At 40.4% G+C, this 14,855-nt stretch overlaps 1 protein-coding gene across 3 annotated transcripts in view; it reads right to left on the bottom strand.

The window, feature by feature from the left end:
• Positions 1-12,254: 12,254 nt before the first annotated feature.
• The window catches only part of EXOC5 (exocyst complex component 5), a 29,098-nt gene continuing 26,497 nt past the window's right edge, over positions 12,255-14,855 (bottom strand). For all 3 annotated transcript variants that reach the window (XM_010579818.1, XM_010579819.1, XM_010579820.1), the window contains exon 18: positions 12,255-14,657. In XM_010579818.1, the coding sequence (XP_010578120.1) occupies positions 14,469-14,657 (189 nt within the window). In that variant the 3' untranslated portion in view covers positions 12,255-14,468. The remainder of the gene's footprint in view (positions 14,658-14,855) is intronic.

The following is a 14,855-nucleotide window of genomic DNA, read 5'->3' on the forward strand; positions in this document are numbered from 1 at the left end:
ACATCCATCCTCATGGAATCAGCTAATGCTTGCAGAGCACTAAGGTATGCCAAATGATGGCACAGACCCATTAAAGTTATTCAGGCACGTAAAGCCTCTTCAAAACTATGGGATTTAGACACCCTGGTACTTTTGTGGATTTGAGTTTCTAAACTGGATGTTGCAGTGTTCAGTCAACTCAGCTTTCCATTGCAGATATCTCAAATGTCCTAGGAGGTGATCCTCCACAAGCAAAGGTTTCTTCCTGCATCTGTTTATGAGCCTGTGTGTCTCCCCTTCTCTCTCTCTGTATATATGTATATTGATACACAAATATACATATGTTTACAACTTTTTTAAACATACGGTATGTAATATAGTCAAATTATGAGGAAGAAAAAGACAAACTAGAAGAGAATAAAGTATCATCAGTGCTATCCTATTCTATAAAAATAGGATTAAATCTACTTCCACAGCTAATCAAAATCTTTTTCAAAAATCAATATTTTTGGAATATCTTTATAATTAAGATGCTCACCAGAATCTGGGGTCACACCCTCAGGTGGTGTAAACTGTCGCAGCTGCACTGACTTCATCTGCACTTCCACAATCTAAATGAGTCAATGATCTTGCTCCTAAGGTACAGTTTATGGCTGCACACTGATTAAAGAAAATATACACTGGTTCTTTAAGCAAGAAGGGGAAAAAACTCAGCTAAGGCTAATCTTATCAACATATAACCTTTTAATCAGATTATTGAAACAACATGTTAATTTATGAAAAGTTCAGCGTTCTATTAAATTGCAAACAACATAGTGAATTGCAACCCAACAGGCTGCTTCATTGAATTCATGCAGCCACTCCTGGCAAAGGCATTCCAAATTTGAACTTAATTAATATTCCTACTCCTGGTTTCCATAGTTTCTTTTTAAACATGAGTACCAGCAGAAACTGGCAGTAACTTTACCCATATTCTCAATAATAACCCCCCTCTGGCTGTCAATATGTATGAAAGGAAAAATTTTTTGCATACCCCAAACAGCCTGTCATTTTCCTGTCTTTTGTCAAAAATATGTTGGCAACTTTTTTTTCTCTTTTTTGCTTACACAGCTTAAGATGCTTAACTGTTTCTCTGCTTGGGTTATGAGTGAGGCACCTTCCCTCCTCTGTGTATTGGAAAGAGAGATCAGTAGCCATGCTCCTCCAACCTCAGATGACAGCCACATTGCAAAAAAACAAATTTCACAGAGGTATGGGGGGAAAAAAAAAGCTTTTCTTGGAGAATCAGGAACTTCAGGGGCTAAAATGCTTGGGGAAGTGTTTCATATTTTCCTTCCTTGCCTAGGAACTTCAAAAACAGCTAGTGTCCATCTTGGACGAAGACCATATTATTCTAAATATGCTTTAAAGCTATTTTTCTATTCCTATACAAAAGGGACTGCTGAGCTAGCCTGAATACCAGAAACACAGACCAAGAAAGTCTCACTCACTCACCATCTGGACAGAAAGTAGGAGAGAAGCATAGCACTGGATTGCACTTGGGCAAGGAGAAGGAGGGAAGAGACCTTCCCATCAGTGCCCCATTCCCATAGGAATCTTTCCAGAGGACACAACTCCTACTCTGCAGCTTAACGACACTTCCCCTTCCGCATAATGTGGCCCCAAAACACATCTTTCACTGTCACATCAGCCTGTTCACCAAACGAGCCCTTCGTTCACGTATCCAACCCAGTATTGTCTGATTTTAGGGAGTATTCTTTGTCTTTTGTGCTGGGACGAGCGAAACACGTATCATTTGCGAGGGTACCCATAGAGCAGAGGGCCTCCACGAAGAATTTCAAGTAAAAATCTGCATAACAAAGCCACCCTGAGCTCCGTGCTGCTACAGGACACTGTAATAAAGATTAAGCCCTCAAGCCTGGGAAAGAGTTACTTCAGATTTATGCCTTTGAACTGCTGCACAGGAATAATGCTGTATCACCTTCCATGGGGAGTTCGGTGTCTCTGTTTTATCTGGCCAAGCGAACCCCAATTATTTCAGCCAGTGTCTGATTGAATGTCACTTGCAAGTGGAGTTACCTGGCTAAGCTTTAAACCAGGTGTGACTGAGGCAATGCTAGCTGCCAGCTGGAAAACCTGGTGAGAACTGGAGATGGGTTGTTACCCAAGGATTTGTAATTTATTCCAGTTCATATCCAATAGCCCTATAGACTGTGCTTTTTCTAGAAGAACACTTAATGGCAACAGTTAAGGCACTTTTCAGCAGTTACCTGCTAAAGGACTAGTTGTTCCCTTAACACACAGATCTTGCGATGCCTTGCATGTCACCTGTGTTACAGACTTCACAATTTCCTATGTTAGGAACTAAAGCTTTTTCCTAAACTGAACCCAGAATGTAAGCTCAGGATCTCACCATGGATATATCCAAACTGATTCTTCTCTGCGAATTTCTAGGGTGGGTTTTTTTAGGCCATTAGTCCATTTTAACCAAATGTGGCAGAGGCATAAAAGATTTTAAAAAAATTATGCTCCAATAAATTTTGTGCAAAAAATTCAATGTGAAGTTCAGAAATACGAATTAGTGCCTCACTAAAACAAAGGCTACAGAGTGAGCTCAGCAGTAGCTTGTTGTTTATCCCATCTGTTTACCAGTCAAAATGTGTGAACTAATGTCTGGTTAGCACGTATGCTAATATATGAGAGATATGTGAGATGTTAATGTATATTTCACAGGAATCCACAACACAGATGGCCGCTCATCCACCCAGAAGTTGGGGGACGCAGCATAGCACATTGGGTACTCCAGAGCAATTTAAGGGAGTCTTAGGAGTCTTCATGGGGAGGAACCTGTTGGACATAATTTCCCAGGAAACCAGACTTGGTTTACTCCACTGTCCAAAGAGCACCAAAAAGCAATTAACACCCCCCAGCAAAATACGACTTGGATACACGCAATCATCAAATCAGCCTTCTGCACCTTCTTTCCAGTGCTGTTAACCCCACTGCTCTTTATGGCCTGAATTCAATGCTGATGCTGCTTTAAAAGCAGGGAGGGTGGACCAGATGACTTTCTGAGGTCCCTTTCAATCTGAATTATCCCATGTCTATCATATAGCTAGGAATGCAAGCAGAAAGACCCATACTTGCCATGCAGCTAAGTACAGCCATAGCTGAATTGGCCAATTGCAAAGGTTAGACCACAGAAAAATTCAAGTCAATAAAGATTAAGCTCACATAGATAAACTGGCACAGCGAGTCTATGGCATACTCTCAACAGGTACAGGAGACAGATAGTGATGCCACAAACCAACTAATCAAACATTAAACACAACAAGGCGACCTTGGGCTGGACAGGACCCATATTTCATTCCATCAAGGCTGATGTCAACCACAATTTCCAAGATTTTGCAGAATAAGACGCCTGCCCTCAGGTTACCACAGTGCAAAAAGGGGGTCTTTCATCCTGTCATTCCAAATTCTTCTGTTTTATTGAGTTGAATCAACGAGGCTCTGTTAGCAGTTGCCTCCTGTGTTGCCAGACGGGGAAGCTCAAAGCCACCTGTGAATCAGGAGGGGACAAGATGACAAGCAACTGCTTGACTGATAAAGATCCTATTCTTGGAATAGTTCCTGCCTATCCTGCCAAATATGCCTTGGCTGAAGAGTGTGCGGTGGCTTGGGAGGAGGGATGAAGAGAGGGGAGGGAGCGCTGAGGATCAAAACTGCCTCCAGGTAAGGTAGGCCCAAGGCAGAGTTGAAAGAGAATGGCAGGTCAGATGGAAGCACCCTAGGAGAGACTGGGCATCTGAGAGGATGTCCAGCCAAACCCAGGATTTTCTTCAGAAGGAGATAAATAATTTTTCCTTGATGTTGGTGGCAGCCTTCAGCTTTAGGGACTCTCAAAGTCCTAACCTCAGGGAATCGCTTTAAAAAAAAAAAGTAATAAATTCACCAGGAAGCCCAATTGTTCCTTTGAAGGGACAAAAAAATGTTTTGTGGTTCACAGCTCATAACATAGAGAAGGGAAAATATGATGGCTAGAAATACCACTCATTGTTGCACATGGAAAAAATTCTCTAATTCTTCACCTCCCCAGGAAGGACAGCAGACATTATTTCTGTTATGACCAAAGAAGCATTAGCTAGAAGATGGATCCTGGAAAACAAGAGGGTGAAAGTAGTGAGGACATATGAGAGCACCTCATAAACAGAGCCCTGCAGGAAGCAGACAGACATGAGGTGCACCCCAACAGACTGCCAGAGTAGCTCTGAAATATCGAAAAGCCTGAGAAGTCACTCAGGCCAGGACCAGCACTGCAGAACTCCACCTGCGAAGAAAAGCTCACTGTCTTCAGAGCGGAAGAAGAGATCCAGAAAAGAAACTTCTGAGGACAATGGAGGAAAGTCCATTTCTACGAGAAGCCAGCGATAGAACAGATGGATGGCATCTGTAGATTGTCTAACTTGTATCGTACCTCATTGTGCAGTCTTTGACAAATGCACAATCATCAGTCGACCAAATGGTCAGACAGCAGCTGTCACTCATGCAGGCAGAGCTGGGATCCAAGGGGGAGGAAAACGAGAGGGCCTGTTCTTCTCTGCCAAGGACCAGCAGGTGTGGAAGGAGAGAGATGCCAAGCAGAAGGGAACCAAGCTAGAAGAAAACTCATTTTGTTTGAAGTTAGCCAGTGTCAGATTAAAGAAATCAAAGACTTGTTTAGAGTAAAGCAAAGAGAAATAAAGGAAGCATTTTTCAGATTTCGGTCCAAGCCTTTTGTCCAGTTTAACCTCTTTTCTCTTGTTCCTCTATTTGCTTGTTTTCTTCATCAGTCACAACAGAATGGCTCCTCCAGAAGAGATTCATCCCTCGGCTTTGAGATCACCAAAGAGACCAAGATCAAAGCAATTTAGGAAGCACAGTTTTCATGCCTGCATCACCATGTACACTAATGTGCTTCTTCACACAGCACTGTCACTGGAGATAAACCCATAAGCAATGCCCTGCCAAAGCAGCCAGAGTTACTGCGCAGCCTTCATGAAGACAACTACTAAACACTGAAAGGTGGTATTTGCCTGCTATCGAATTCTCTGTTCTCTAGTCTACCACCAGACTTCCACATGAAACAAAATCAGCTCTAGATTCTTCCATTTGCCAGGGAAAATGAAATCCAATGAGCCAATCAAGCTGACAGGGCCGAATTCATTACAGTCTTCAGGGGTCAATATAACAAGTATTAGCCAGCTTCCTTGGCCTCTACAAGTAGGTGAGGCCATCTTACTCTTTAGCCATCACATTTTAACAAGTGGCTTGTGTCCCTTCATAACTGATGAAGCAACCGAGACTCTTCTAGGAAGCAAATTGTCTGTCCTAATTTAGTTCTATGCCATGATGAATCAGACTTTGGAATAGCTCCTTTCTCTCTTAGTCCATGACATAGGAGAAAACTATGCCTATACAACTAGCACAGTACGCATATAAATTCGCAGAATGGGAATTTGGTGATATCAGGCCCCCGTGATGTTACCATGCCTTGAGAACTGCTCCACTTTTGCCTCTTTTGGCTCCAGTTATGTCTTGCATGGCAGTGCAGAGTAGATGTGTTGTCTTCTACGATTTTGTTTCATTGCAGAATTGGCTCTGTTCCATTTTCCCCTCGCAATCCACATAGTTTGACATCCAAAAATAACATCCCACTAAATTAAAACAAAAAATTAAAAATTGTTACATCACTCTCCCCTAGCTTCCTCAGCACATCTAGATCTTTCTACGTCTATTTTATACAGAACAAGTTCTGCTCAAGAATGAGAGCCATTTCTCATCTTTTATGGTGTGAAGCAAATTGCTGGCACTTAAAATTAAAGGAAAGTACACTTCAATTCAAAGTTCGAGACAAGTGTAAGAGTGTATCTGACAGCACACTATGCAACTCATGCATTTTTTTAAACCAAGTTGACAGACTCTTACAAGTTTCTAAGAGTAAAGGGCGGACATTTCCTGAGCCTGATTAGGACCTTATTCAGTCCTGGAAATAAAGAACCAAGACGAACTCTCTTGAGCTGATATTGCTGTTGATTTCTGCCCTCGCAACATGACTGAACAGTTGAGCACTAAGCACTCCCGTTGAATCATTATTTTCTGCCTTCTCTTTTTAAGCTAGGCCCCTAATGTTGCTAAATGTACCATTTTTACATGAAACAAAACAGAAAACTGCCCACCTTCCTGTTCGTTACCTCATACGGTGGGTCTGAATTGAAAACACCAACATGGAGAGAATTATGCGTTGCACAAAGAATAGCTTGGGTTCTCTCAACGTGCATGGTGTCTTAAATGGGAAACAAACTACATTTTGGATCATATTGCTGCCACACGAGGCATTCTCCCTCTGGTGGTCTGATCCAAGGGTATGTTCTGGAATAATTTCCTAGAGGGAAGCTGACAGCTCTTTCACACCCTTCCCCTCCTCCCTATACACACCACCGACAGTACTATTCTTACAGGATCGTTATTTAGCAAGACCAAATAAAGTAATTTCCTTTAAAGCAAAGTGCCTTCATAGTGTAAAGACTTCAAAGGGATCTTTGCCCATCTTTGTAGGGACTACCACCTCCTTGGACTTATGTCTTTGTCCCCCAAAAGCCACTTTAACCTACTTTTCAATTTCCAGAAAAGACGCATTCTTTGTCACTAACAAAAGCACCACCTTCGCACCTCACTTGCCAAAAAATTAAGTGCTATCAGCTAAACGCGCTCCACCGTCTGCTCTGACTTACACACCAGTCATGGTAGGTTTTAATTTGATTAGTGATTGGGCTAAAAGCAGCTAAATAAAAATTATAATGCCCAAGAGCCACTTAGACTTGTTCAGACACTTTAAATACCAAATCCCTTCAGCAACATAACATTATCTTTATAGACAAAACTGAGTTTAAAAGTACAAATCTAATTGATCTCAAGTGCATTGGAATTACTATATTTAGGCATTGGATTATGTACTACAGAAAGCCTCATGCTATGTAAGCAACAAAACTAATTGTGGAAAGACAAAGGTATGTGTCTAACGTGCTTATGGACTTTTAAAAATTCTTATTTTTATTGAAGCTGGCAAAGTTACAGCTGCTCACACCAGCAGTGAATTTGGCACAGCGCCCTATACGTTGAACGAACATAAGCCGGCTATTTGTGGTCTCCTTCAGAAGACCTGGACTTCAAGCCCTGCCTCAAAATTACTATTTAAGGCTCTCACTGTTGCAGGAAGAAAAAAAAGTAAATTAAAAAACAGCAAGTTGATTCTCAACTGCTAAGCAGGACTTTCTTTTCTTTAGTCTCAACTGGGGGCTCAGTTCATGCAGGCATTTATGGCAGATGCTCAGACACCACAGAAGGATGCCATCACACTTTTAAAGAAGCTTTTCAAATGTAATATACTATTTCAGAATAAACAAGTTACCTAGACAAGAGGAAGGAGCAATCCATCCCCACAGACACTTCTGAGATTAATATACATCAGCACATACTAAAAAACAAAACAAAACAAACCACCAAAACAACAACAACAACAAAAAACACACAAAAAGGGAGAGATTCACTAGCCCAGTTGAACTTGTGTCTGCCTGGACAGTGAAGTAATTTTAAAGTCTTCAGATGGATGCATGGATTCTGGCTACTTTGAACTCTGCTGCTGCATGCAATTCAGTTGCTGTCTCCAGACAGACATCCCTTGGAGGGAAAAGCAACAAAATCCATTTTTTCCTGAATACAACGCCATATATACATCTCAGAACAAAACAACTGTCAAGAAACACTTGCAGACAACATGATTCAAGATATCCCTCTAAGACTAGTGGCTCACCCCATGTTGCACTTTTTGCAGCATGGGATTTTCCAGTGACAACAAGACTCAGAGAGGAACCTCTCCTCTTGACCCTCCTTTATAAAAGGAGATACATTCACTGGTTAAACAGACTAACTTTACCCTCAGAGGCTTCCAGAAAAATGCATTAAGAGGGAAAAACGAAAGCCAACATAGCAGAAGACAAAATAGGTCTTAAAAATAAAAAATATAACAGTCATCTTCAGTTAATTCAGGAAAATCCACAGAGGCAATCCACCTATTAAGCACCTAAACCAAGGTTGTATCCCAGTATTAATACAAGGGGCTGTGCTGGGTCTTGGAGGTCTCATTTCAAGATGTTTCCTAACAGGCTAGGGAGATCAGGAGTGGATTTGGATCAGAAATTCCACAAAAGAGCAAAAGTCTTTCTAGGTTGAAGGGTGTTTTTTTGTTGGGTTGGTTTTGTTGGTTTTTTTTTAATGAGAAATTAAAAACACACACACAGAGGGAAACAAAGTTAAGTTAAATCTAGCCCAGATTTACACATTTTAACAATTCACTCTGCTGTCTGTAGAACACAGCAATATAAATATTGCTATCTTTGTTAAAATGAATTATTGACAATTTTAATACATGTTGCACAGTACATATTAATATAGAAAAATACATGTTATCAGCAGTGCAATGTTGACCATGTACTAATCCATTCCACCTGCTCAAATATTAGTGCAAATAATTATATATTTGTAATGCATCATTGCTGTCTAGTTGGAATCTCTGCCTCCAGAATAAATGTCTCTTCTCTGAAGTTGTTTGCTATTATGAGTAAAATGTTATATATTCATACTCAAATTGACTTTGGGTGGATAAGTAAAATGAGCAACCTTCAAAAATCCACTTGTCTAAGACTTAGCAAGTCATTTTAATGAATTGTTTACACTAAAATGAATGTTATAAAAATGTTTCAAACACAAGCTCATGTTAGCTGGCTTCTCTACAACACTCAAATACCACATGTCAAAACAGTGTAGAGTTCAAAATGACCATCTTCAACTGGCAGCATCAACTGAGACGAACCTTAACCACGTCTTTCAACTGGAGCCATTTACTCCGATACCATGCAGTTTATCTACCTGTGAATCATTTCTGGGGATATCTTCTCTCCACAGTCTCACCTTTTCTTTTCCAAGCAAAGAGGTGGCCTTGATGAGGTCGGACACTTGGTAGAACAACAGCTCCTGTCCCCAACAGACCGATGATCAAAATGGGAAAAGCGGATGTACAACCAAGACACTGCAAGGGCTCGTTTGTGCCGGGATATGCCCTTGGCTAGAAGTGAAGCTGGGATAGAGCTGAGGAGGACCTGGGTAGCTCTGAGAACAGATGAGGTGGGCTTAAGGTGAATAAATTGCAAGGGAAGACTGGGGTGCAATCAGCCAGTCATTAAAGAGGTGGGGAGCAGAAACAGCCCCAAAAACTTAAGAGTCGCGTTGTGCACACAAAGGGGAGGAATGAGGACTGACATCTTAGTCTGCTCTCTCCTCTGTCCTTGCTAAACCCAGGTTTGAGAACAACAAAACACAGCGTGAGGAAGCTTTCAGCAACAGCCACTGCTGCCATGATGCTGCCTCCCAAAACAGCATTTGTTTCTTCACGGTCTGGCTCCAGCAGCCTTATGGACAATTTTGGGTTTCAGTGAAAGAAGAGACAGAAGCTTTAACACTCCAAGAAGAAAAAATTTAAAATATTACCTTTCAAAGAATATTTTTTACAAATAAATAAATTACAAATAAATAAATTACAAGATTTATTAAGCTGTTCTCAAAGATACTATGCAGAGATGGCTCAACTTCACATTTCATTCATGTTACTTTCCTGGCACATTACCTAATGGACAGTGAAGCGGAGATACCTGATACTTTTGCCCCCCATGGCTGGTCCCTTCCATGAAGTTTCAATACAATGCACTGTACAGCCAGGTCAGGGGGGAGAATGTGGAAACAGAGACCTGCAGAGATGAGAGAATATGGGGAAGGTAGAGGAATAAACGGGAGAGGAGCTAAACTCCTTCTCCTCCCAGGCCTCATGTGGACGAAGAACCACTAGATAACACGTAAAGGTCTCCTAGAAGCCATGCTGCAAAGTCAAAGTTTTCTCTCTCTCTCTGATAGTGTGGTAACAGAGGGGAAGGGATAGTGCAATCCTGAGATCTGGAAAGGAAAACAGGGCATAGGGACGTAAAGCTAATAGAATAAAAGTAGAGACCAAGGCTTCCACATACACTAAGGGCTGTATTGACACAGATTAAGCAGTGTCCCATACAAGAGAAAAGACGACAGGCAAACACAGCTGCTTCCCCAGTCTAAGATAACCAGAAGACATGGTATAGAAATCTCCTACCACCAAAAGAAATTAGAATGGAGGAAAAAAGAGACAAGCAAAGCAGTGAACATGACTGGGCAGGAGATCTGGCTCCCTCCCCTTCTTAAAACAGGTGTAGAAACACAGGGAAAGAAAAAACAAACAACGTGCCAGCATTGATGTCCAGAAAGAAAATACTCCAATGTAGATAGCAAAACAGAAATCTTGTCTCCACTTACAACCAGCACAGAGGTGGTGGAAATAATGCCTACAAGCCATTATCCAGCAGAACATGAGGACGGGAAAGGTGCTCCTACCTTTCAGTTGTCCTCTAGAAAAGCAGCTTTTGGTGCTGACGGCTGGCTTATCCTCCCTACGGCTCCTGGGACAAGAAGTACAAAGAAGAGCTGCTACCTGCATCTAAAATTAGACAAGCAATTATTTAGGTATCTGCTTCCTTCATAGAGGAAAAAACAAATTAAGATAGTTATTGCCATGAAACCTTAATGCAAAGAGCACCCCTCTGTTTTGGAATTGGTCGTGGCATCTAAAACTGAGTATGTTAGGTTTACTGTCATGCACATTGAGAAACCTGGAACTACGGGCTTTTGAAGAACAGGCCAACGTGTACCCAACCCGTGAAGGAACCCAACGGGCCTCACCCTCTCCAAGGCACTTTGTAAGATGCAGCATTTTTGCCACACATTTGCAATATTTCCTACAGAACTGGAGCAATCGATTCAGACAGTGCTTAATCACAACACCCCAGCACCAGCTATATGGCAGAGCATTGCTCCTTTGGCAACTGAAATTGTGAGTTATCTGTGGCAGTTAAACACTGAAGCAACCAGTGATTTAAAATGACTTTGTGAAAGCTAAGAGAAAAAAACAACCCCACCAAACCCCAACCCAAGTTCTCTTATCGATTGCAAGATAAACTGACCTGCCACCTGTCAATACCATGCCATTCTGAAATCAAGCAGTCACTTACCATTATCCAGATCAATGCAGTCTTCAAAGAAAAAAAAAAAGAAAAGCTCAGCTGTGGCAAATTCTCCTTCCCTCCAGTCTGACTGCATATTGCTGATGCATTTCTGCTCCTCACAGTGGGAATAAGCAGTGCTGACATTCATGGCATCACTACCGATCCTTCACAGCAGACGCACGCTCCTGTACGGAGAGCCTCTTCCTGCTGAATCCAACAGTCACAAGATGAACGAACAGCTCCACGGCAAAAGTATTTTAGCCAGTCCCTCTCTAAAGGCTCACTTCATTTCAGGGTGGGACGTAGCTGTGGAGATCTTAATTCCAATCCTGCTTATTCTCCTAGGTTGAAGTGTATGTCAGGTTTCTATTAATCACATCTTAACCTCCTCCTTCCATGTGCTATGCTACTTCATTTAAAACTGCTTTTTCTCCATATCCTTTTAAGTTCATGTCTTCCTTGCTTCTTACCCTCTGTTTCTAAATATCTAGATCTTATTTTTCCAAGCACTTCCATTTCCCAGTTTTTCATATTTTTATTTGTGTTGAGAAGTATTCCTCCAGAACACCAACTCCTTCCTGCCCTCTGTGCATACGCGAACAGAATACAATACCAAATCATGTTAATAAATTATAGGACTTGTAAAAACACAGCTTATTTTCCAGCCTACAACAGTTTACTGCAAAGCCATTTTCACCAATTGTAGACAACATAATTACACACACATACACACACCTCCTCTCAGGCATTCATTTGGCTGCCAGCCTGTTAAATGCCTACATTCTAGGAGCAAACATTAGAAAGGCAATACTTTAACTCATTACATGAACATTAAAAAGGCATATTTGTATTTTGGATAGTACTTTATTGTATTCAGAAGCCACTGGAAATATTTTCCCAAATTACATGCTATAAGAGCTCTAAACTTAAAAACGTGTGAAAATTATAGTTCCCCATCCCATCCCAATCCAACTTGTATTGTAAAGTAAACTTACTGACAACGTAGTCTTCTCTAGAAATAGAAACTCTTTCAGTATGTGCATGGGGAGGTTTTTCAAAGGAAGGGGAAAGGGAAAGCTCACACCAGTGATAAATTTGGTCTGTAAAATTACTTTTATTATTTTTATTTAATTTTTTTTTTTTTTAAATAGAAGGGCTTATACAATTGAGTATAAAGATATTTGAAGAACATGAAAATGAAATGAAAAAAGTGTCTGGAGGGAATTCTTTTTATTGAGGAAGAGCTTACATATCTAAGTTTAAGTATTCACCTACTTTTTGCTGTCTCCTGTTAACAGGCACAATGAAAATATTGCACTGAGCATATGCATGGAAAACACAGCTAATAAAGCAAGAAATATGGTAAATACATTTCACACAACCTTAAAATAATTCAAACAATCATACAACAAATTCTGAAGCACTTCTGTGATCTGCAATCTTAAGATGATGTTCATTGTTCTGAAGTGTTTACAAACTGACACTTTTTTGTAGAAAGATTTTGTATTGGTTAATAAAACCACAGCCTTAAAATTGTTGGCTTTCAGTTACAGAGGTAACAGAGAGGTATCATCTGAATTCGCATCAGAGCTTTTGAAAAAAAATGGCAGCAGTACAAGCATGTGCCTCCTCCAGTGTCCAAAACTCTTTGTGGCTTTGCCATGGCCAAGGAATAGAGCTACACAGCTCAACAAAGCAGCCAGTCTCCCCGAATACTTTGAGACAGTCTGGCATCCGTTCTCTTGTTTACTGATACAATGCTCTGCTAAATATAAAATGAAGCAGAAGAACCTCAACTAACCAAGAGAAATTCCACACGTCTGTAAATACTGACTACACCTGGGAATTCATTAATAAAAGAGGAAAATAATTTTATTTGACTGACCCATAAAGTAAAGTCATAGAAATGCTGCTCTGAAGATGGGAGAGAAAGACATTTCCATAACATATGCAGAGCCCACAGTAGAAATAAAGTGTTACAGATGACTTGTTCAGGGATGATTTAAGTCAGATTGAAGACACAAACCACAGCAGTTCCAACCTGTTTTCCACAAGAGCTCGCTCTGAACAAAGGCCTATTTACAACAATTTTCAAGTGCTTGTGGAAAAGCTACCCCAGATGTTTCAAACATCACTGTTGCTTCAATTCACTATATGCACACTACGGGTCCATCCTCAGAAATACCTTGAATAAACACTGGAGCATAACGGACACAAAAGTAGCCTGTCTCCAATATTAAAATTATGATCAGTGGAAGAAAAGCTTTTGCACACTTCAACATTTTATATTGCTCAGGCACTGAGGATCAATTATCTTCAGCACAGAAATTTTCAACTCTAGGTTTGTGCTAGAGCCACTGCCCATTCCTCCCACATATGAAAAACTGAGCTACATTTTATCCTTTCACTTTGTTATAATTTGAATTTATTTACACACAAAAGAAGAGACAGGAGAAAGTTCTCTTATATTAACCTAATCATGGGCACCTTCCCCTTGTAATAAGAATGCCTTAGGCAAGGTAGCTGCATTTACTTTAGGAGCATATATAAAATTCAGCGTGCTGGTATCAAACAGGAACAATAATGTCAGATCATACAATGCCAATACGTTCTGGTGGGCCCTTGAGTATTAGGTACAAAAAAACCAAAGCCAAAGAAACAAACAAAAAATCCCCAAATTTTTCACCACTTTAGTTCTGTTTAGAATGCTACACAGTGAATAAATTACATCTTTCTGGGATAGTGTTGCTTTTACTCCTACATCTCAAAGAAATTCCAAGCTAATTAATTAGAGCAAGAAATTACATTGAGCAGGATAACGTTTTAAATGAAAGAAATGACTTAGAAACACCAATCAAAGATAATTTGATTATGATTAGCTGTGCTGAAGTCTAAGTCATTAAAATTGATGAAGAATGTTTTTACATTGGTCTATTCTATGTAATCCATTACCTACGCTATGCTCTGTAGTTCAAGTCTAACAAATGGTATCTGATAATTCAATATTGAAGACTAAAATACTTTCAATGCACCACTTGCTCTCCTACACCGACATGTTTCCAATTAAAAAAAAAAAATCAGTAGCAAGTAGATTTGCAAAATTCTTCACTGGGAGAACTTTAGCTTACATGAAATACAATTCAGATTTTTACCTGCTCGCCTTCTACATAGTCATGTTTAAATATGGCTGCTGCTTTATTCTGAACAGTCATTATCCCACCAAAGTTACAACCATGGTTTTGTAAGAAATTATTCCCTGTGCTTTCTAACAGCTGAGGCCTGCCCAAAGGTACAACATTTCTTTCCATGCTCTCAGCTGAAGTGACGAGCAAGACGAGCAGACCTATAATCAACACGCAGCTGAACGAAGGAGTGAAGGATGTTCTTGTCCAGATTAGCAAGTTGTTCTCCTGAGCAAACTTGCTTTAAATTATCTGGGGCTACCACCAGAAGATTGCAAAGTGCATGCAAGGTATCAAAGAGTTGTAACACCAGCGCAATCTGTGGTTAAGAGAAAAGAAAGAAAAACACAGTTATTAAGAGTTAGAGTTGCTTGAAGTCTTATAATACAATGTCCATCTAGATCTTCAAAATACTTCCTCCCAACAGAGGATTCACATCTATCATTCTATCCTCATACGCATAAATATATATAGACACACGCATATATACATCTGTAGGGAGATATGTACACACGCA

Source organism: Haliaeetus leucocephalus, unplaced genomic scaffold (genome assembly GCF_000737465.1).
Source record: "Haliaeetus leucocephalus isolate CR32 unplaced genomic scaffold, Haliaeetus_leucocephalus-4.0 Scaffold678, whole genome shotgun sequence".
Classification (NCBI taxonomy): domain Eukaryota; kingdom Metazoa; phylum Chordata; class Aves; order Accipitriformes; family Accipitridae; genus Haliaeetus; species Haliaeetus leucocephalus.